This window comes from Thalassophryne amazonica, chromosome 19 (assembly GCF_902500255.1).
Source record: "Thalassophryne amazonica chromosome 19, fThaAma1.1, whole genome shotgun sequence".
Taxonomy (NCBI): domain Eukaryota; kingdom Metazoa; phylum Chordata; class Actinopteri; order Batrachoidiformes; family Batrachoididae; genus Thalassophryne; species Thalassophryne amazonica.
The window spans coordinates 51,206,906-51,230,748 of NC_047121.1; the positions used below are offsets into that span (position 1 = coordinate 51,206,906).

General features: G+C 45.2%; 1 protein-coding gene across 1 annotated transcript in view; it reads right to left on the bottom strand.

Moving 5' to 3' along the window:
* The window catches only part of xgb (x globin), a 32,983-nt gene that overhangs the window by 5,979 nt on the left and 3,161 nt on the right, over positions 1-23,843 (bottom strand). Inside the window, exons 2-4 of the mRNA XM_034194807.1 lie at positions 14,997-15,104; positions 13,762-13,882; positions 13,579-13,659 (exon numbers count right to left, since the gene is read on the bottom strand). Of these exons, the coding sequence (XP_034050698.1) occupies positions 13,579-13,659; positions 13,762-13,882; positions 14,997-15,104 (310 nt within the window). The remainder of the gene's footprint in view (positions 1-13,578; positions 13,660-13,761; positions 13,883-14,996; positions 15,105-23,843) is intronic.

Below are 23,843 nucleotides of genomic sequence, written 5' to 3' on the forward strand. Positions count from 1 at the left end.
AGTGGGTAACTCAGACCACCATGTGGAGAACACACAAGATTTTGTGAACAAGATCAAGGACCTACAGCTGAAGGCAGATGAAACTATGGTGTCATTTGATGTGACATCGTTGTTCACCTGCATCCCCACTGCTGAGGCCGTCTCAGCTGTGAGGCAGAGACTGCTGGAGGATGTGTCTCTACTTGAAAGGACCAAACTCACACCAGACCACATCTGCCAACTCTTGGAGATCTGTCTCAACACCACGTATTTCCTGTTTAGGGGGAATTACTACAGGCAGATTCATGGTTGTGCGATGGGGTCTCCGGTATCCCCCATTGTGGCCAATCTGTACATGGAGCGAGTGGAGAAGACAGCCTTGATGTCTTTCACGGGCATCTCTCCCAGTCACTGGTTCAGATATGTTGATGACACATGGGTCAAAATCAAGCAACAGCAAGTTGAGGACTTTACAGAAGACATCAACTCGGTGGACGCCAATATCAAGTTCACACGTGAGGATGCCAGAAACAACCACTTAGCCTTCCTGGACTGTGATGTTACGATTGGAGAGAACAGGCAGCTCCAGACAGGGGTTTACAGAAAACCCACTCACACTGACCAATATCTGCTCTTTGGCTCAAACCACCCCCTTGAACACAAGCTCGGGGTGATCAGGACGCTTCAACACAGAGCCCTACAGGTGCCCACAACTGCAGAGGGAAGGGCTAAAGAACAACAACGTGTCCGGAAAGCCCTCACAGTATGTGGGTACCCATGATGGTCCCTGGACAAAGTGCAGAAGTCCCAGAGAACAAAGAGACCAGATAGACAGGAGACGGAGACAAGAAGAAGAGGAGTGTCTCTCCCTTATTTAGCAGGAGTAGGGGAAAAACTACAGAGGATCTTCAGACAGCACAAAATCCCAGTTTACTTTAAACCGGTTAACACCTTGAGACAGAAATTAGTTCACCCTAAGGACATGATCCCTAGTTACAAACAGAGCAATGTAGTGTATTCTATCAGATGTCAGGAAAACTGTAACCAACACTACATAGGTGAAACGAAGCAACCTTTACACAAAAGGCTATACCAGCACCGCAGAGAGGGAGCCAGTGGACCTCAGTCTGCAGTTCACCTCCACCTTAAAGACACTAACCACACGTTTGAGGACAAGGAAGTTAAAATATTAGCCAGAGAGAAGAAATGGTTTGAGAGAGGGGTCAAGGAGGCATTCTTTGTGAAACGTTTGAAACCCAGCCTTAACCGGGGAGGGGGTCTGAGACACACTTTATCCCCTGTTTACAATGGGGTACTCAGGTCAAAGGAGTTTCAGTCTTTTGTTCATGGTAATGAGTCATTCACGTCATCAAGGGAGCCATCAGAAAGGCATCCATCCCATCATTAGAGGGACAGCTGTCCTGCCATTAGGTGTGCTAACTACAGCACAATAGTTGCTAAATAGAGCTATTGTTTAGTCACTAGCCTATAGCAGTCTGCCTCTCAGTAGGAGGGGTCTGGTTAGGTTTAAAACTCCAGCTTTTGTTGGCTTCTGTTTTATTCTTCTCTACAAGAGTCAGACAGAAGTCAGACTTCCAGAGCAAGAATTTTAGCTGAGGAAGCTTCTGTGATTTGAAGCGAAACGTCCTCGCGTCAAGCAACCCAGTCCAGTCGAAGATTCAAGCTTCTCTACTATGGAAACCACCTGGACAACTGAGAGCCTACACAGAAACTCTTACTCTTTTGCCCTGAAATGGGAGCTGAAGCTTTTGTCAGAATCTATAAAACGTCCAGAAAGGACTCTGAAGGAATGTTTTTTGATAAAATATCACAGAATGTTACATGCTGTTGGAAATCTTTCAGAACTGGACCTGAACCATATCAGAGTTCTACTGCTGTGCAAGACTTCCAGAAGTACTGTTCACATTTATTTATGCATTTCAGAAAAATTAACTCTTAATTCTAACCCTGATGTGAAACTTAATCTTAAATGGTTTAAAATAATTTGCAGGATTAGTTGGGAGACACCAGATGGAGAGTCTTGTTCTACCACCAGAAGCCCAAAATTCAGTCAGTTTTGGAAGTGCAACAAATTTCAAGTATGTCCCAGTTCACATTCTGCTCGGACATTATTTCCCAAGTTCTCCGATTGTTTTATTAAATATTTATTTATATTTCTACATTTTATTGTTAGCCATGGTTAAAAAAAGGACTTCCAGTGAGGAGCATTTTTTCTTGGTTTGTCCTCAGATTCTACTCTTATTAAGTACAACAAAACTTTCCATTTGTCTAATTTTGTAGATGATCAAATAACAGCATGGAATGACATAATTCCTGTTTTTGCTACAGCCGGATGGGTGGAACAGCTGATTTCATATGACAAACCCAAAGATTCATCACAAAGACAGAGAAAGAAAAATTGGCCTTTTGTTTGGAAGAAGGGTTAAACAGAAAAATCATCAGGGCGTCCAGGGCAGAAACTCTGAGACGAGTCCGGAAACAAAACACAAGGCTGGAGTGAAAAGTAGAGCCAAAAATAAAAGTCCTGAACAGTGGCAGTTCTACACTGAATTACTCCCTGCCCACCCACCCCTCGACCCCAAAAAAATCCAAAACACAAAAATTTGCACAAACAGCCATTTTTAAAATCAATTTATTATTATTATTAATATTTTAGGAGTGCCAATGAAATTGCAATTGAAACTGACATCAAAAGGCTGCATATCAGTGATGCTTTGAAATGACAGAGGTGCAGTGAATGCATCAGGAGAAGGTCGTGTAGCCGCAGCGCTCTGATCACTTCCTCCTTTTATGATGAAATAATGAATTTATGTGGAAATGATTGTTGTAAAAAAACTTCAGATATCTATGGTTGAGACAGATGATGACTGGAGGCGGTTTGAAGCAGAAACGAGGTGATAATCAGTGAACCACAGCTGATGACACGTGCAGTGAAGACATGCGGGACCGATTTTTAGGAGGGGGACCGTTCAGTCAGCGACCCCGGGTCAGAGCACAGTGTAAACAAACCTGATGTAATGACAACATCAAGGGACAAAACAAGACAACATCAGCAGACAACAAGACAACATCAGGGGACAAAACAAGACAACATCAAGGGACAAAACAAGACAACATCAAGGGACAAAACAAGACAACATCAGGGGACAAAACAAGACAACATCAGCAGACAACAAGACAGCATCAAGGGACAAAAAAAGACAACATCAGCGGACAACAAGACAACATCAGGAGATAACAAGACAACATCAGTAGACAACAAGACAGCATCAAGGGACAAAACAAGACAACATCAGGGGACAACAAGACAAAATCAAGGGACAAAACAAGACAACATCAAGGGTCAACAAGACAACACCAGTAGACAACAAGACAACATCAAGGGACAAAACCAGACAACATCAGGGGACAACAAGACAGCATCAAGGGACAAAACAAGACAACATCAGTAGACAACAAGACAGCATCAAGGGACAAAACAAGACAGCATCAGGGACAACAAGACAACATCAAGGGACAAAACAAGACAACATCAAGGACAAAACAAGACAACATCAAGGGACAAAACAAGACAACATCAGCGGACAACAAAACAACATCAGTGGACAAAACAAGACAACATCAGCGGACAACAAAACAACATCAAGGGACAAAAAAAGACAACATCAGCGGACAACAAGACAACATCAAGGGACAAAACAAGACAGCATCAAGGGACAAAACAAGACAGCATCAGGGGACAACAAGACAACATCAAGGGACAAAACAAGACAACATCAAGGGACAACAAGACAACATCAAGGGACAAAACAAGACAACATCAGTGGACAACAAAACGACATCAGTGGACAAAACAAGACAACATCAGTGGACGACAAAACAACATCAAGGGACAAAAAAAGACAACATCAGCGGACAACAAGACAACATCAAGGGTCAACAAGACAACATCAGCAGACAACAAGACAACATCAAGGGACAAAACCAGACAACATCAGCAGACAACAAGACAGCATCAAGGGACAAAACAAGACAACATCAGCGGACAAAACAAGACAGCATCAGCGGACAAAACAAGACAGCATCAGGGGACAAAACAAGACAACGTCAAGGGACAAAACAAGACAACATCAAGGGACAACACAACAACATGAAGGGACAAAACAAGACAACATCAGCGAACAACAAGACAACATCAGTGGACAACAAGTCAACATCAGCAGACAACAAGACAACATCAAGGGACAAAACAAGACAACATCAAGGGACAAAACAAGACAACATCAGGGGACAAAACAAGACAACATCAGGGGACAAAACAAGACAACATCAGTAGACAACAAGACAGCATCAAGGGACAAAACAAGACAACATCAGGGGACAACAAGACAAAATCAAGGGACAAAACAAGACAACATCAAGGGTCAACAAGACAACACCAGTAGACAACAAGACAGCATCAAGGGACAAAACCAGACAACATCAGCAGACAACAAGACAGCATCAAGGGACAAAACAAGACAACATCAGCGGACAACAAGACAACATCAGGGGACAACAAAACAACATCAAGGGACAAAACAAGACAACATCAGGGGACAACAAGACAACATCAAGGGACAACAAGACAACATCAGCGGACAAAAAAAGACAACATCAGCGGACAACAAGACAACATCAGTAGACAACAAGACAGCATCAGGGGACAAAACCAGACAACATCAGGGGACAACAAGACAACATCAAGGGTCAACAAGACAACACCAGTAGACAACAAGACAACATCAGTGGACAAAACCAGACAACATCAGCAGACAACAAGACAGCATCAAGGGACAAAACAAGGCAACATCAGTGGACAAAACAAGACAACATCAGTAGACAACAAGACAACATCAGTAGACAACAAGACAGCATCAAGGGAAAAAACAAGACAACATCAGTGGACAAAACAAGGCAACATCAGTGGACAAAACAGGACAACATCAGTGGACAAAACAGGACAACATCAGTGGACAAAACAGGACAACATCAGTGGACAACAAAACAACATCAGGGGACAACAAAACAACATCAAGGGACAAAACAAGACAACATCAAGTGACAACAAGACAATATCAGCAGACAACAAGACAGCATCAATGGACAAAACAAGACAACATCAGGGGACAACAAGACAACATCAGGGGACAAAACAAGACAACATCAGGGGACAACAAGACAGCATCAAGGGACAAAACAAGACAACGTCAGGGGACAACAAGACAACACCAAGGGACAAAACAAGACATCAGGGAACAACAAGACAGCATCAATAGACAACAAGACAGCATCAAGGGACAAAACAAGACAACATCAGGTGACAACAAGGCAACATTAAGGGACAAAACAAGACAACATCAAGTGACAAACAATGACAACATCAAGTGACAAAACAAGACACCATCAAGTGACAACAAGACAGCATCAAGGGACAAACAAGACAACATCAGGGGACAACAAGACACATCAAAGGACAAAACAAGACATCAGGGGACAACAAGACAGCATCAGTAGACACAAGACAGCATCAAGGGACAAAACAAGACAACATCAGGGGACAACAAGACAACATCAAGGGACAAAACAAGACAACATCAGGGGACAACAAGACAGCATCAAGGGACAAAACAAGACAACATCAAGGGACAAAACAAGACAACATCAGGGGACAACAAGACAGCATCAAGGGACAAAACAAGACAACATCAGGGGACAACAAGACAACATCAAAGGACAAAACAAGACATCAGGGGACAACAAGACAGCATCAGTAGACAACAAGACAGCATCAAGGGACAAAACAAGACAACATCAGGGGACAACAAGACAACACCAAGGGACAAAACAAGACAACATCAGGGGACAACAAGACAGCATCAAGGGACAAAACAAGACAACATCAAGGGACAAAACAAGACAACACCAAGGGACAAAACAAGACAACATCAGCGGACAACAAGACAACATCAAGGGACAACTAAACAACATCAACGGCCATCAAGACAACATCAGGGGACAACAAGGCAACATCAAGGGACAAAAGAAGACAACATCAGCGGACAACAAGACAACATCAAGGGACAACAAGGAAACATCAAGGGACAAACAAAGACAACATCAGCGGACAACAAGACAACATCAAGGGACAAAACAAGGCAACATCAGCGGACAACAAGACAACATCAGCGCACAACAAGCCAACATCAACAGACAACAAGCCAACATCAACGGACAACAAGCCAACATCACAGGACAACAAGACAACATCGGAGCACAAGACAACATCAGGAGACAACACAAGACAACATCAAGGGACAACACAAGACAACATCAGGGGACAACACAAGACAACATCAGGGGACAACACAAGACAGCACCAGGGGACAACACAAGACAGCATCAGGGGACAACACAAGACAGCATCAGGGGACAACAAGACAACATCAGCAGACAACAAGACAGCATCAAGGGACAAAACAAGACAACATCAGCGGACAAGAAGGCAACATCAGCGGACAACTAGACAACATCAAGGGACAACTAGACAACATCAGAGCACAACAAGACAACATCAGAGCACAACAAGACAACATCAGCGGACAACAAGGCAACATCAGCGGACAGAACAAGACAACATCAGCGGACAACAAGTCAACATCAGCAGACAACATCAAGGGACAAAACAAGGCAACATCAAGGGACAAAACAAGGCAACATCAGCGGACAACAAGGCAACATCAACGGACAACTAGACAACATCAAGGGACAACTAAACAACATCAACGGCCATCAAGACAACATCAGGGGACAACAAGGCAACATCAAGGGACAAAAGAAGACAACAAGACAACATCAAGGGACAACAAGGCAACATCAAGGGACAAAACAAGACAACATCAGCGGACAACAAGACAACATCAAGGGACAAAACAAGACAACATCAACGGACAACAAGGCAACATCAGCGGACAACAAGACAACATCAACGCACAACTAGACAACATCAACGGACAACAAGACAACATCGGAGCACAAGACAACATCAGGAGACAACACAAGACAGCACAAGACAGCATCAGGGGACAACAAGACAACATCAGCAGACAACAAGACAGCATCAAGGGACAAAACAAAACAACACAAGACAACACCAAGTGACAAAACAAGACAACATCAGCAGACAACAAGACAGCATCAAGGGACAAAACAAAACAACACAAGACAACACCAAGTGACAAAACAAGGCAACATCAGGGGACAACAAGGCAACATCAAGGGACAAAACAAGGCAACATCAAGGGACAAAACAAGACAACATCAGCGGACAACAAGGCAACATCAGCGGACAACTAGACAACATCAGCGGACAACAAGACAACATCAAGGGACAAAACAAGACAACATCAAGGGACAAAACAAGACAACATCAGCGGACAACAAGGCAACATCAAGGGACAACAAGACAACATCAAGGGACAACAAGACAACATCAGCGGACAACAAGACAACATCAGAGCACAACAAGACAACATCAGCGGACAACAAGGCAACATCAAGGGACAGAACAAGACAACATCAGCGGACAACAAGTCAACATCAGCAGACAACATCAAGGGACAAAACAAGACAACATCAGGGGACAACAAGGCACCACCAGCGGACAACAAGACAACATCAGGGGACAACAAGGCACCAAAGGACAACTAGACAACATCAACGGACAACAAAACAACATCAAGGGACAAAACATGACAACATCAGCGGACAAGAAGGCAACATCAGCGGACAACTAGACAACATCAAGGGACAACTAGACAACATCAGAGCACAACAAGACAGCATCAGAGCACAACAAGACAACATCAGCGGACAACAAGGCAACATCAAGGGACAGAACAAGACAACATCAGCGGACAACAAGACAACATCAAGGGACAAAACAAGACAACATCAGGGGACAACAAGGCAACATCAGCGGACAACTAGACAACATCAGGGGACAACAAGACAACATCATAGGACAACAAGACAACATCGGTGCACAAGACAACATCAAGGGACAAAACAAGGCAACATCAGGGGACAACAAGGCAACATCAGCGGACAAAACAAGACAACATCAGCGGACAAAACAAGACAACATCAGCGGACAACAAGGCAACATCAACGGACAACTAGACAACATCAAGGGACAACTAGACAACATCAACGAACAACAAGACAACATCAGCAGACAACAAGACAACATCAAGGGACAAAACAAGACAACATCAGCGGACAACTAGACAACATCAAGGGACAGAACAAGACAACATCAGCGGACAACAAGACAACATCAGCGGACAACAAGTCAACATCAGCAGACAACAAGACAACATCAAGGGACAAAACAAGACAACATCAGGGGACAACAAGGCAACACCAGCGGACAACAAGACAACATCAGGGGACAACAAGGCACCATCAAAGGACAACTAGACAACATCAACGGACAACAAAACAACATCAAGGGACAAAACAAGACAACATCAGCGGACAAGAAGGCAACATCAGCGGACAACTAGACAACATCAAGGGACAACTAGACAACATCAGAGCACAACAAGGCAACACCAGCGGACAACAAGACAACATGGTACCATCAAAAGACAACTAGACAACATCAACGGACAACAAGACAACATCGGTGCACAAAACAAGACAACATCAGCGGACAAGAAGGCAACATCAGTGGACAACATCAAGGGACAACTAGACAACATCAGAGCACAACAAGACAACATCAGAGCACAACAAGACAACATCAGCGGACAACAAGACAACATCAGGGGACAACAAGGCACCATCAAAGGACAACTAGACAACATCAACGGACAACAAAACAACATCAAGGGACAAAACAAGACAACATCAGCGGACAAGAAGGCAACATCAGCGGACAACTAGACAACATCAAGGGACAACTAGACAACATCAGAGCACAACAAGACACATCAGAGCACAACAAGACATCAGCGGACAACAAGGCAACATCAAGGGACAGAACAAGACAACATCAGCGGACAACAAGTCAACATCAGCAGACAACAAGACAACATCAACGGACAAAACAAGACAACATCAGGGGACAACAAGGCAACACCAGCGGACAACAAGACAACATGGCACCATCAAAAGACAACTAGATAACATCAACAGACAACAAGACAACATCGGTGCACAAAACAAGACAACATCAGCGGACAAGAAGGCAACATCAGCGGACAACATCAAGGGACAACTAGACAACATCAGAGCACAACAAGACAACATCAGAGCACAACAAGACAACATCAGCGGACAACAAGTCAACATCAAGGGACAGAACAAGACAACATCAGCGGACAACAAGTCAACATCAGCAGACAACAAGACAACATCAAGGGACAAAACAAGACAAAATCAGGGGACAACAAGGCAACACCAGCGGACAACAAGACAACATCAGGGGACAACAAGGCACCATCAGCGGACAACCAGACAACATCAGCGGACAAAACCAGACAACACCAGGGGACAAAACAAGACAACACCAAGGGACAACAAGACAACACCAGTAGACAACAAGACAACATCAAGGGACAAAACCAGACAACATTGGGGGACAACAAGACAACATCAAGGGACAAAACAAGACAACATCAGGGGACAACACAAGACAACATCAGGGGACAACACAAGACAACATCAAGGGACAACACAAGACAACATCAGGGGACAACACAAGACAGCATCAGGGGACAACACAAGACAGCATCAGGGGACAACAAGACAACAAGACAGCATCAAGGGACAAAACAAGACAACACCAAGGGACAAAACAAGACAACATCAGGGGACAACAAGGCAACATCAAGGGACAAATCAAGACAACATCAGCGGACAACAAGGCAACATCAATGGACAACTAGACAACATCAAGGGACAACTAGACAACATCAAGGGACAAAACAAGACAACATCAAGGGACAAAACAAGACAACATCAGCGGACAAGAAGGCAACATCAGCGGACAACTAGACAACATCAAGGGACAACTAGACAACATCAGAGCACAACAAGACAACATCAAGGGACAAAACAAGACAACATCAAGGGACAAAACAAGACAACATCAGGGGACAACAAGGCACCATCAGGGGACAACAAGGCACCATCAAAGGACAACAAGACAACATCAGCGGACAACAAGGCAACATCAAGGGACAGAACAAGACAACATCAGCGGACAACAAGGCAACACCAGCGGACAACAAGACAACATCAGGGGACAACAAGGCACCATCAGCGGACAACTAGACAACATCAGCGGACAAAACCAGACAACACCAGGGGACAAAACAAGACAACATCAAGGGACAACAAGACAACACCAGTAGACAACAAGACAACATCAAGGGACAAAACCAGACAACATCGGGGGACAACAAGACAACATCAAGGGACAACAAGACAACATCAGGGGACAAAACAAGACAACATCAGGGGACAAAACAAGACAACATCAGGGGACAATACAAGACAACATCAAGGGACAAAACAAGACAACATCAGGGGACAACACAAGACAGCATCAGGGGACAACACAAGACAGCATCAGGGGACAACACAAGACAGCATCAAGGGACAAAACAAGACAACACCAAGGGACAAAACAAGACAACATCAAGTGACAAAACAAGACAACATCAGGGGACAACAAGGCAACATCAAGGGACAAAACAAGACAACATCAGGGGACAACAAGGCAACATCAAGGGACAAATCAAGACAACATCAGCGGACAACAAGGCAACATCAACGGACAACTAGACAACATCAAGGGACAACTAGACAACATCAGCGGACAACAAGACAACATCAAGGGACAAAACAAGACAACATCAAGGGACAAAACAAGGCAACATCAGCGGACAAGAAGGCAACATCAGCGGACAACTAGACAACATCATAGGACAACAAGACAACATCGGTGCACAAGACAACATCAAGGGACAACAAGGCAACACCAGCGGACAACAAGACAACATCAGGGGACAACTAGACAACATCAAGTGACAAAACAAGACAACATCAGCAGACAAGACAGCATCAAGGGACAAAACAAGACAACATCAGGGGACAAAACAAGACAACATCAGCGGACAACAAGACAACATCAGTAGACAACAAGACAACATCAGGGGACAAAACAAGACAACACCAGGGGACAAAACAAGACAACATCAAATGACAAAACAAGGCAACATCAAGGGACAAAACAAGGCAACATCAGGGGACAACAAGGCAACATCAAGGGACAAAACAAGACAACATCAAGGGACAAACCAAGACAACATCAGGGGACAACAAGACAACATCAGGGGACAAAACAAGACAACATCAGCGGACAACAAGGCAACATCAGCGGACAACAAGGCAACATCAGCGGACAACAAGGCAACATCAAGCGACAAAACAAGACAACATCAGGGGACAAAACAAGACAACATCAGGGGACAACAAAGCAACATCAGCGGACAACTGTTGTGTGGGCCGCTGAAGAGGAGGTACTGCTGGCCCACCACCACCAGATGGCGCCCTGCTTGAAGTGCGGGCTTCAAGCACAGGGCGTCATAGCAACCGGGAGTGACAGCTGTTACTCGTCATCAGCATCAGCTGTCACTCATCCACATCATCACCACCACCTTAAAGGCCGGACTGCAACTCCACCTCCCCGCCGAAAAATCAACTACCAATCAGGTAATTTTCTCTGCTGAACAAAAACCTTGTGTAATAGTCTGAACTTCTTTTGCAGCCGTTTTCCTGTGGTGATTCCCTTATCTGTGGGATTGGCGTTTGGTGTGATCAGCGATGGCTTCGCTTCACACCCCAACCAGATAAGTGGTTAGACAGGAGCTGCACGAGTGTGTGATTGGAGGTGGAGGTTTTCCCTCCTTACTGAATACAGACTGTGGGATTACTGAGTGTGCGACCTCACACTCATCAGGACTGTCTCTGTTCTCTGCCAGCAGTACCGGGTCTGACTGCTGAAGACAGCGGCCACGTGGGGCGCAGGGCTTGGCGGCTCCGGTGTTCTTCAGCTCCGTTGGCAGTGGAAGCTGTGTGGGATCCGGCTCTTCTCTCGCCAGGCGTCTTCTATCGTCGAGCCTGCCCACACGTCACCTGGTGTATGATTGACAGTCACTATATTGTTATTGTCTGTACGTCGTTGTGCGATTCACAACATTAAATTGTTACTTTTGGCTTATCCATTGTCCGTTCATTTACGCCCCCTGTTGTGGGTCCGTGTCACGACACTTTCACAACAACAACAAGACAACATCAAGGGACAAAACAAGACAACATCAGGGGACAAAACAAGACAACAACAGGGGACTTGGGGACAGTTCATGTATAACGTTAATAATAAACTCTTAATAATAAATTCTTGCCTCAACATGTCCAGGAAGTGTTTAAAATGAGGGAGTCCTGTTATCACCTGAGAGGAACATTAGTATCTGACAGCTTAAAGATTTGAACTACTGTAAAAAGTCACTGCGTCTCCATCAAAAATGTTAAAATCTAGAATAACTGTTCTGACAATATTAAATTATCTGGTACTTTGGCTGGCTTGAAAAGACTTTAGAAAAATAATATAATTACTTACGATAAATTAGGTTAACTGACTTTGTTCCTGTTCTTGTGTTTTATCTGTGCGTTATACTGCTGTATGTTCTGCTGTGTTCAGATATTATATTTTTATTTTTGATTAATCTATATTGTCTCTGCTTGTCTTTCTTGTCTTTTCTTTCTTTTTTGGTATTTGTTGTTATGAGTGTACATAGCAACTGGTGGGGGGATTTATAAGCCTTTGCTTCAGTCGACACCCTTTCGACCGCACAAAACTGAGAAATTGTTTGAGTTTTTGTTTTCTTTTGTATTTTGAGAGATTCTTTTGTTAAGAATATGTGTGTGCATGCCGAAGAAAAATTCATTATTAATTCAGAAGAAGAACATGTCATCATGAACTCCCTGAATCAACGCCATCCACATCCTTGCTAGCCATTGTTTACATGCGCTGTGAGACGTTGGAACTCTGCTGGCGCCGTGGTGCATTCAAGAAGCACAGGGGGCTGCCAGGGGGATTATGGGAAACATTTAAGTACTGCATATAGAGATTTAGACCATCACTTTAAACATTCAGCCACAACAACCGCTGACCTTGAACACGGGGATGAACCAGGGCACTTCAAACACCACCACGTGGTTTCACCTCTGACCTGAAACACTGTTTGTGCATGCTGGTCTGGGCTTAAAACCAGAACATGTACATTCCTGGAAGGATTCAAACCTCCACACGGAGAATCCTATGGATTTCTTATGCATCATGTAAATCATTGAGCCCAAACCAAACACTACCCGTCCCTCACCGTCTCAGTGTCCTCTGGAAGTCTCAGGGATAATGACTTAGCATGAAGTCTGACGGACGTGACGGTTTTCACACTGTGAACTTACCTTCCAGGCCTCCTCCAGCTCAGATGTCCATCTGTCCTTCAGGATGGGCTGCACAGCACACAGAAATTCTGCACCTACATACTACCAGAAAAAAATACATTTTACATGCACCATTTTTGTTTGGAGTGTGTTTAGGTGCTTAAACAAACACAAACATAAAAAGCTGCTCTTTGTTGGACCTACACTGTAGTACTTCGGTGAGGCGTTGTAATGATAATGGCTTCTTCCCAGCTCCAGAGCCAGAGCATCCAGCCTGTCCCGCTGGTCCAGTCGAGCCACACTCTTCTCGATAAAAGACATCACGCTGAAGGAAAGAGGGGGAGATGACTAACAAGTCCAAAATAAAATAATCCATGTACAGAACAGACTGATCCTGGGGGACGATACTGACGTCTCAAAGTAAAGCAGGTACTGGAGTCTAGGACCTGGTCTGCACGTAGAGCCAGAAAATACGAAAAGAGTTTGAAATGTAGTCATTTACAGACACACACGGTCATTTCTCAATTGTTAGTAAAATCTGGTTTCAGGCACAGACACAGAGAGAAACATTTTTCTGTATTCAGAGGTTTGTTATCAGGTACAAAAATGGACCTTGAGATACAAACTGTGGACCTTTGTTTAATTTTAAAGGCAAAAAAATCAAAGGAACACTGTACCCATTTAAGTCCATCCTCGTACCTAACCGTCTTAGTGTGGACCTGGAGAACTCAGTCCTGCACTCGAAGGCAACATTCACACTCTGACACATGTTTCACACCCACACAGATGCAGGTGTGGCAGGTGATGACTGGATGAGGGATCAGGTTTTCTTGTGTCTCTCTGTGGATGTTAAACTGCCAAAGGGACGTTTATCCACCTGAAGACGAGGCTCTAATGTCAAAGCAGCCGGTGCAGCTTCACATCCTCAGGTGATAATTGGCCTTTAGTGCTGATTTTGGAAAAAAAGAGGCCTGATGCACTGTGAGAAAAAAAACAAAAACAAATGAGTAGCTGTGAAAAATGCTTCAGGCTCCACCTGGAGCAGAACAGTGAGAAAATATGGCGCACTGTTCGTCAGCAGGATCGCTTGAAATAAGCCAGAAAAAGACAAAACGGCGCCACATATTTCTTCTGACAGTCAGCACAGACTATTACAGTTACTTCTGTCACGTCCCTGAACGCCTCGTCTAGAAGAGTACACAGAATACATACTTCTGTCACGTCCCTGAACGCCTCGTCTACTGTTGCTCTATTCAACCACACAAACAAAACATTTTTGTCTCATCTCTTTGCTCTGCCGTCCCACACTTCTTTTTCTTTCTTTTTTTTTTTTTTTTTACAAAGCCACGCCCAGACTTATCTTTTTTTCTATTCCAGCTGAAATCAAATGAGGTTTGGTCAAAATTGTGGTGTCTAAATTGATCTTGCCGTAGACTGACCGTAGGCCGTGAGCTCTGAGTTCGCGACTGCTCCGTAGCTTCTCCAGGTCCTCCACATCTCGAAACAGGAAGAAGACGTCCTTGCATTCAGGATGGGTCTCAAACAACCTGTTGCCCAGACAACAACAGCACAAGCATCACCACATGCACCTCAAAACGAATGGTCATCCCCACAAGAAGCCCGCCAGGTCTGTAAACGAGGGGGAAAAGTGCTAAAGTAATAATTCAATCATAATCCATCCACAACACATTTTCTTAAACAAATATTGTACCAAATATTTTTATGATTAATTAAGCTTTCATTCTAAAACTCTATGGTTTGCTGAGAAAACTTATCTATGTTTCTTTATTTAGGCTCATGTTTAGTGTTACAACAGAAGTTCAGCTGGTTGTGACAAAGAAATGCTGTAAAATCTACATCTCCATAAATATATCAGAGGAAGTCATCATGATAACAGTTTGTTTCTAGTTCAACCTTAAAGACACTAATTTGTGCACTAAAATAGTTTTTCTGAGGTGCTGAAACACTAAACTTGATTCCCTGAGGATGCGGCCTGAACTCATTTCTTCAATCACGTAAGTCTTTTTGACAAACCTTGAAACAGTTTTCACCTCGTTGGACACAATCTGCAGATCTTCTGCTCTTTCTGTAAACCTCTAAATACGTTCTCTCTCACTGAACTCAGCGTGACAAAACACAGCTGTCATCTTTTACACACAACAACACGGACAGGAACGCACCGAGAGACAGAGGACGGGGACGAGGACGACCCAGAAGGGGAGGTGATGGTCTAGTAGGGGAGGTGATGGTCTAATGTTAAGGTGCTGGGCTTGAGTCCAGAAGATCATGGGTTCAAATCCCCGCCTGACTGGAAAATCACTCAGGGCCTTGAGATTAAAGGCCTTGAGCAACAGATTAAAGGCCTTGAGCAAGGCCTTTAATCTGCTATTGCTCCCGGTGTGTAGTGAGCACCTTGTATGGCAGCACCCTGACATCGGGGTGAATGTGAGGCATAATTGTAAAGTGCTTTGAGCGTCTGATGCAGATGGAAAAGCACTATATAAATGCAGTCCATGTATCAGTACTGATGATATTCAGCAGCCCTGCGTCCTGCCCGTGTCACAGGTTGGACCGTGTGGGCGTCACTGGGTCGTCCCGGTAGCTGAGTGGGTCACTTCATACGGGTTTTCTCTCCTACCTCACAGCCCCTTTCTGAGCCCAGTAGAGGAGTTTGTGTCTGCGTGGCGGTGGAAGGTCTGTGACCGACATCAGGGCGACTTCACGGAACCGGCCCGTGAAGTGTGTGGTCTGGGCCCGGTTCAGCACACCGCACGGGTTTATTCTTTGACTGGCAAAGGGACACGGTGGACCGGACTGCACGCACACTGTTGTGAAAGTGTAGGAACACGGACCCACAACAGAGGGCGTAAAAGAACGGGCAATGGATAAGCCAAACAGTAACAATTTAATGTTGTAAATTGTGCACAACGGAATACAGACAACAACAAGTTTGGAACTACAGTCAATTACACGTTGGGTGACGTGTGGGCAGGGTTGAGGATAGGAGACGCCCGTCCAGAACCGAGCCGGATCCCACACGGCCCTCACCGCCAACGAATCTGAAGAACACCGGAGCCGCCAAGTCCTGAGTCCCCAGGTGGTCACCGTCTCCAGCTGTCAGACCTGGCACTGCTGGCAGAGAACAGAAACAGCACAGGTGAGTGTGAGTACGCACACTCAGTAATCCCACAGTCTGTGTTCTTTTGGGAGGGAGCACCTCCACCTCCAGTCACACACTCGTGCAGCTCCTGTCTAACCACTTATCTGGTTGGGGTGTGAAGCGAAGCCGTCGCTGATCACACCAAACGCCAATCCCACAGATAAGGCAACACCACAGGAAAACGGCTGCAAAGAAGTTCAGACTATTAGTTAGCGTTAAGTGTAGCAGAGAAATTACCTCCAAGGTAGCTGATTTCTCGGCGGGGAGGTGGAGTTGCAGTCCGGCCTTTAAGGTGGTGGTGATGTGGATGAGTGACAGCTGGTGCTGATGACGAGTAACAGCTGTCACTCCCGGTTGCTATGACGCCCTCTCGTGCTTGAAGCCCGCACTTCAAGCAGGGCGCCATCTGGTGGTGGTGGGCCAGCAGTACCTCCTCTTCAGCGGCCCACACAACACACACAGACATGATGAGGGAGAATGAATGTCAGTGAGTTTGTGCTGTGGTCTTATTGCTGAATGGAGACATCACACTGACTACCATCATGTTGAGCTCAGTCCGTGTCCACGTCCCTACCTGCCTGGACGCTGTGTCCTCAGGTAGCTGATGGTGGTGTATTTATTCTTTCTTTCTGCGGTTCTGATCTCAACACGCTCTTGGGTTTTGATCACACGTTAACTCGATTTGAGGTGACAGCTTGATTTTGATAGGACTCTGAGGTATTAGTTTGAATTTTTGGATTCTTGATTCAGGTTTTGAGAAAATGTGTTTCAGCAATTAGAAAAAAAAAAAACTGTAATTAGGACATGAGCTGCTTATTAACCTCAAAGGCAACAAACATAAACATCATCATCAATAGTAGCAGCTATTAGCTAGCTGCTAATGCTATGTACTAGATGGATAGATAGATCAACTTTATTGATCTCACAGAGGAGAAATTCACATGTTACGTCAGCTCTTAAGAAAACACACAGGGTGGGTGCAAGTAGAGGAAAATGTTCATCAAGCAGCGTGTGCAAGGATAAGCAATAATAATAATACTTGTAACAGTACAAGACATAAGAAATGAGGTAGAAATAGAATATGTATGTGTGTGTATATATCTATATAGATATAGATATACATACACATACTAATGCAAATTTATAAAATATTGTGCCACAGTAAAGTACAAATCAGATGTGTCGAGTGTACATAGTGAAGTCATTCCCTTCACTTTCTTCGGGGGACTAATTTTACTTAGTCGCTGGTCGAGTTTCTCGTCTGGGTGTGTGGTCGCTTTGTTAATTAGCATGTAGCCGACTCAAAAATAAGCCCCAGTCTGTGAACAAGTAGTTTAAGTGGTGACATCATACTGCTGCCTACTTCATGATTTTACAAAGTATTTAACCTGATATTTGCTCATCAGTTTCAGCTGCACCTGGTTCATTGGAGCACATTTACAGAATTCACATTACTAATAATAAACAAGAATACGGAAAACTCACTCATTTTCTCTACCCGCTTACTCCAACTGAGGGTCGCGGAGCCTGTCCCAGCAGCCACAGGGCGGGAGGCGGGCTCAGCCTGTCACAGCTCACATACAGACACATTCATACCTGCAGGCAATTTAAAGTGTCCAGTCCGTCTAACCTCAGACTCAGACTTACTTTTATTGCCACTCAACCCTTACAGGCAGAACAAAATGCAGTTTCTCCAGGTCTTGGTGTAGTTAACTGGGACAATTTTTAATTTTTTTTTAACCTAACCTATTGTATAAACTTTTGCAATGTACAATATGTGCACCCCTGTGGCCATAGAATATATATACCAGGGGCGCACAAAGTGGGGCCTGCGGGCCAACTGGGTCGTTTTGATTGGCCCGCCGGGCCTCAGCTGATAATTCTTTGCACAAGTGCTGACATAATAACTCTTGCTCAGCTGCTAAGCCAACCTGTGTCCCTCCCTACAAAGTGAATGCATTATATAGGGCTGCATGGACAGTTTCTTCTCAGTCATGGTGCACAGTTCATACCAAACTGGAAGGTCTTTAAAATACATTATTTTAACACATTGGGTATGTCACACTGTTGTGTGTTCTATTTCTATTTTCAAATATTGTTTTTAAAAATTTTATATTACAAAATATATATTTTACTTATTTGGGAAGATTTCCCATGAACCTTTGCGCTGGCAGCATCAATTTTGCGGTCTTAAACCAGTGGACATGGAGCACCAAAGGAAGTGGCATATGGACAAGAGGCATTATAAACAAACATGGGAGGAAAAATATTTTTTCACAGACATTAATTGTAGGCCGGTTTGTCTCATTTGTAATCAGTCTGTGGCTGTACAAAAGGAGTACAACATACATCACCATTACGAGACAAAACATGCAGCTTTTTCAACGTACCAAGGAGATGCACGTAAGAAGAAGGCTAGTGACTTATTAGTAAAACTGCATTCACAACAAAGTGCCCTAGCACGGCTGTCCTCTGTCCAGGACAGCGTGACCCGGGCCAGCTATGAAATCTCAGCCCTTATTGCCAAGACTGGAAGATCATTTTCAACAGGCAAGTTTGTCAAAGACTGTCTGTCCACAGCGGCATTACTTGTGTGTCCATCCCAGGCAAGGCTCTTCTCTCAAATCAGCCTCTCCCGCAACACGGTGACACGCCGTATTGAAGACATGAGCCGGGACATTAAGGAACAACTTAAAGCCAAAACACACGGATTTTCAGTTTTTTCACTGGCGTGTGATGAGAGCACGGATATTTCTGATTCAGCACAGCTTTTAGTTTTTATCTGAGGAGTGAGTGACAGCATGGAAATCTCTCAAGAGCTGGCTGGAATAGAGATGTTGCATGGGACGACTAAAAGCGAGGACTTGTTTGCGGCTGCTGAACGAGTATTGGACAAGTACAGTTTGAGCTGGGACAAAATGGTTGGGATCACAACAGATGGTGCCGCTGCAATGATTGACAAAAAAGCAGGTCTTGCCACACTGGTGTCTCAAAAGGTTGCCGAATGTGGAGGTAAGCTGACCCAATACCACTGTATCCTGCACCAAGAACAGCTGTGTGCCAAATCAATCGGGCTTGGAGACGTTGTGCGCGACGTCATTAAAATCATAAACTGCATATGCTTAAAAGCTCTTTCACACCGTCAGTTCAGAGCTCTTTTGGACAAGGTTGATGCTCAATACAGAGATGTGTTGTACCACCAAGACGTTCGCTGGCTTAGCAGAGGGAAAGTGCTCAAAAGATTTTTTTGAGCTGCGCCATCTCATCACAGACTTTCTGATGACCAAGGACAGTAACATCCAAGTTCCTACAGAAGACAGTTGGATTTGTGATGTGGCTTTCATGGTGGACATTATGGACCTGCTTACCTCATTGAATGTTCAGCTTCAAGGCAAGGAGCAGATTATCAGCGAGCTTTATGATCACGTCAAGGCCTTTCAAATGAAGCTGGGGCTACTCTCTCGACATCTGTCAGCAGGTAAGACATAAGATCAAAAATCATATGCTGTATACATGTATATAATGGTCTGTATTTATACTTGATGTAAGTACGTGCAGGTCATGTCTGTGCGCCATTGTACATCTGAGTTCTCCGTGGTGTGGGAGACGCTTAGTATAGATGCGTGTTTTACTTGAAATGCACTGTTGCATTTACTGTTGTGAGCTTATGTGGCAGTTGTGCTGATAATTGTAGTGAAAACTTAGGCTGTTTATTTGTTTCCAGGAAACATGACTCACTTCCCTAGTCTGAGAGAAGTAAACCTGGTTGAGGAGAAGCTGCGTGAATATGCAGGACTTGTCAGCAACCTGAACAAGGAGTTTGATGCGCGGTTTATGGACTTCAGAAAAAGTGCTGGAGATATGGAATTGTTCTCACAACCCTTCAGTGTTAGCCCAGACTCTGTCCCAGACCACCTTCAGATGGAGTTAATTGACTTTCAGTGTGATACTGAGCTAAAAAATAAATTCATGTCACTGAGTCTTAAGGATTTCTACACACAGATCTCACTACAAAACTACCCACACATTAAGAAACATGCACAGGTGATGCTTTGCATCTAAGATAAAAATTTCAGACCCCTCCATGATTTCTAAGTGGGACAACTTGCAAAATCGCAGGGTGTTCAAATACTTATTTTCCTCACTGTACAAGGCACAGGGTCAGCAGCAGCGTTAGAGTATTAAGAAGGTGACAATGTGCATGTAGTGCAATCTTCACAGTTTGGTGGTGGATGTTGAACTGTTCAACAGTCTGACAGCATTCGGGTAGAAGCTGTTTTTCAGTCTGGATGTTTTTGCCCAGATGCTGCACAGCCTCTTTCTAGAGGGAAGGGGTGTGAACAGAATGTGCGCAGGGTGGGTGGAGTCTCAGAGGATGCAGGTGGCTTTGTCTTTACATCTGGAGATGTAGATGTCCCCAATGGGTGGTAAGCTGCATCCGATGGTCCTCTGTGCAGACTTCACCACCTGCTGCAGCGCTTTCTTCTCTGCCACCGTGCAGCCACCATACCACACGGAGAGGCAGCAGGACAGGACACTCTCCACTGCACAGCTGTAGAAGGCCCTGAGGACCTCGGTGTTCAGTCCAGTCCTTCCCAATTTCCTCAAAAAATAGAGATGTTGATGGGCTTTCTTGATGACAGCCATGGTGTTGGTGTGCCAGGTGAGACTGCTGGAGAGGTGGACTCCAAGATACCTGATGGAGGAGACGATCTCCACCCCTGTTCTGTTGATGTATCTGACCTGCGGAAGTCAACAACTATCTCCTTGGTCTTCTGGGTGTTGAGGATGAAGTTGTTGTCTCCACACCACTGTGTCAGGTTCTCCACTTCTCGCCTGTACGCTGTCTCGTCCCCTTGGCTAATGAGCCCGATCACTGCTGTATCGTCTGCAATCTTAACAACAAGATTATTCTTGTGCTGGGCTCTGCAGTCGAAGGTCATCAATGTGTACAGCAGTGGACTGAGCACACAACCCTGGGGTGAGCCAGTGTTCAGGATGATGGTGGAGGATGAGGTGGTGTTGATCCTGACACTTTATGGCCTCCCAGTCAGGAAGTCCAGGATCTAGTTGCACAGTGCTGAGGGGGCTCCTAGTTCAGCCAGCTTGGAAACCAGTTTCTGCAGGATGATGGTGTTGAACGCAGAAGTGAAGTCCAGGAACAGCAGCTTCACATAGGAGTCCTTGTTCTCTGTGTGGGGAGTCCTTGTTCTCTGTGTGGGAGAGGGCCTGTTGCTCCACGGTGGAGATGGCATCAGCTGTGGACCGGTTTTGCCTGTACGCGTACTGGTGCTCATCTACAGTCACATCGATGGTCTGCTTCAGGTGCCTCATCACCAGCTTCTCAAAGCACTTTGTGGTGATGGGGGTGAGTGCAACTGGCCTGTAGTCGTTGAGACAGGATGGTGCAGAGGTCTTTGGCACAGGGATGATCCTTGATGTCTTGAGGTATGGCGGAACTCTGGCTTGGGACAGAGAGGTGTTGAATATATCTTCGAGAACCTCAGACAGCTGGTGTGCACAGTCTTTAAGGACCCTCCCTCGTATTCCGTCATGGCCCGGGGCCTTTCGGGGCTGATCCTCTGCAGCACGTTCCTCACCTCAGCTGTAGTGATGTTGCTGACTGGGGGGTCTTTGGGGGAGGGAGGGACTCGGGAGGGGGTGGTGGTGTTGGACGCCTCAAAACGCGCATAGAAGGCATTCAGAGTGTCCGGGAGCGCTGGGTCTGCAGAGCACTGTGCTACATTGTTTTTGTAGCCTGTCATGCATTTGATGCCCCTCCACATGCTCCGTGGGACATTGGATTGGAGGTGGCCTTGAACCTTGAGGGCATATGTGGACTTAGCTCTTTTTATTTCCGCTGACAGGTTCCTTCTGGCTGTTCTGAGTGCTGCTGCATCGCTGTCTTTGAATGCAGCATCACAAATTTTCAGCAGGGAGCGCACCTTTCCGGTCATCCAGGGTTTCTGGTTTGGCCTGATGGTGATGAACTTGGAGATGGTCACATTGTCTATGCAGCTCCAGATGTAGCAGTGCACAGTCGATGAGTATTCCTCCAGGTCCACATTGCTCCCTGTTGTTGCAACCGCTCTGAACATTTGCCAGTCGGTGGTCTCAAAGCAGTCTTGAAGCATGGACACAGCACCAGTTGGCCACACAGAGATGGTCTTTGTGATGGTGTCCCTGCTTTTCGACACTGGACTGTAAGCAGGAAGCATGAGGAGTGAGATGTGGTCTGAGGCGCCGAGATGGAGGCAGGGGGGCTGCTCTGTAAGCTCCACGTATATTTGTATACAGTTTGTCCAGCCTGTAACCTGCGTTTGGATGTGGGAGGAAGCTGCAGCACCTAGAGGGAACCCACTCAGACACAGGGAGAACAGAAAGGCCACAGGTGGGAATCGATCCCATGACCTTCTCGCTGTGAGGCAACAGTGCTAACCACTAATCCATCTATTTTTCTCACTGTGCCCTAAATGAGTTTTTCTGCCACTAAATGTCACTCTAGCTATTTTTTGAAAACACATTTTCCCTTCTTGGCCACTCCTCCCCAAACCTCAGCACCTCACACAAGGAACAGAATTTGGAGCCTTTTACATACGAGGTCTGTCCAAAAAGTATCGGACCTTTTTATTTTTTGCAAAAACCTTGAACCTTCGTGCGCATGCGTGAGTTTTTTCACGCCTGTCGGTTGCGTCTTTCGCCTGTGAGCAGGCTTTATGTGAGCACTGGTCCATCCCTCTCGTCGTTTTTTTTATTGCGAATAAATGTCTGAACGATTTGGAGCTTGCTGCATCAATTTTTTTCCAGAAACTGTGAGAGACCTCCAGGTGGACACCGTTCGGAAAATTAATATGGCTTTCAGGGACGATTTTATGGGGATTACACAGATTAAGGAGTGATCCAGACGGTTTAAAGACAGCCCACAACTGCTGAGAGCGTGAGCTTATATAACCCCAGGTGATAATCAGCAAATCAGAAATAGGTGTGCACAGAAAGTAACAGAACAAGGGCGTGGCCAGAGAGAGGGAAACACCCATCACCAAGAACCAAGAGACAGACAAGAGAAGCACAGACAGGCAGACCCAAGCAGAAAAATCCAGCAAGAGAATAAACAAAAAAAAAACAA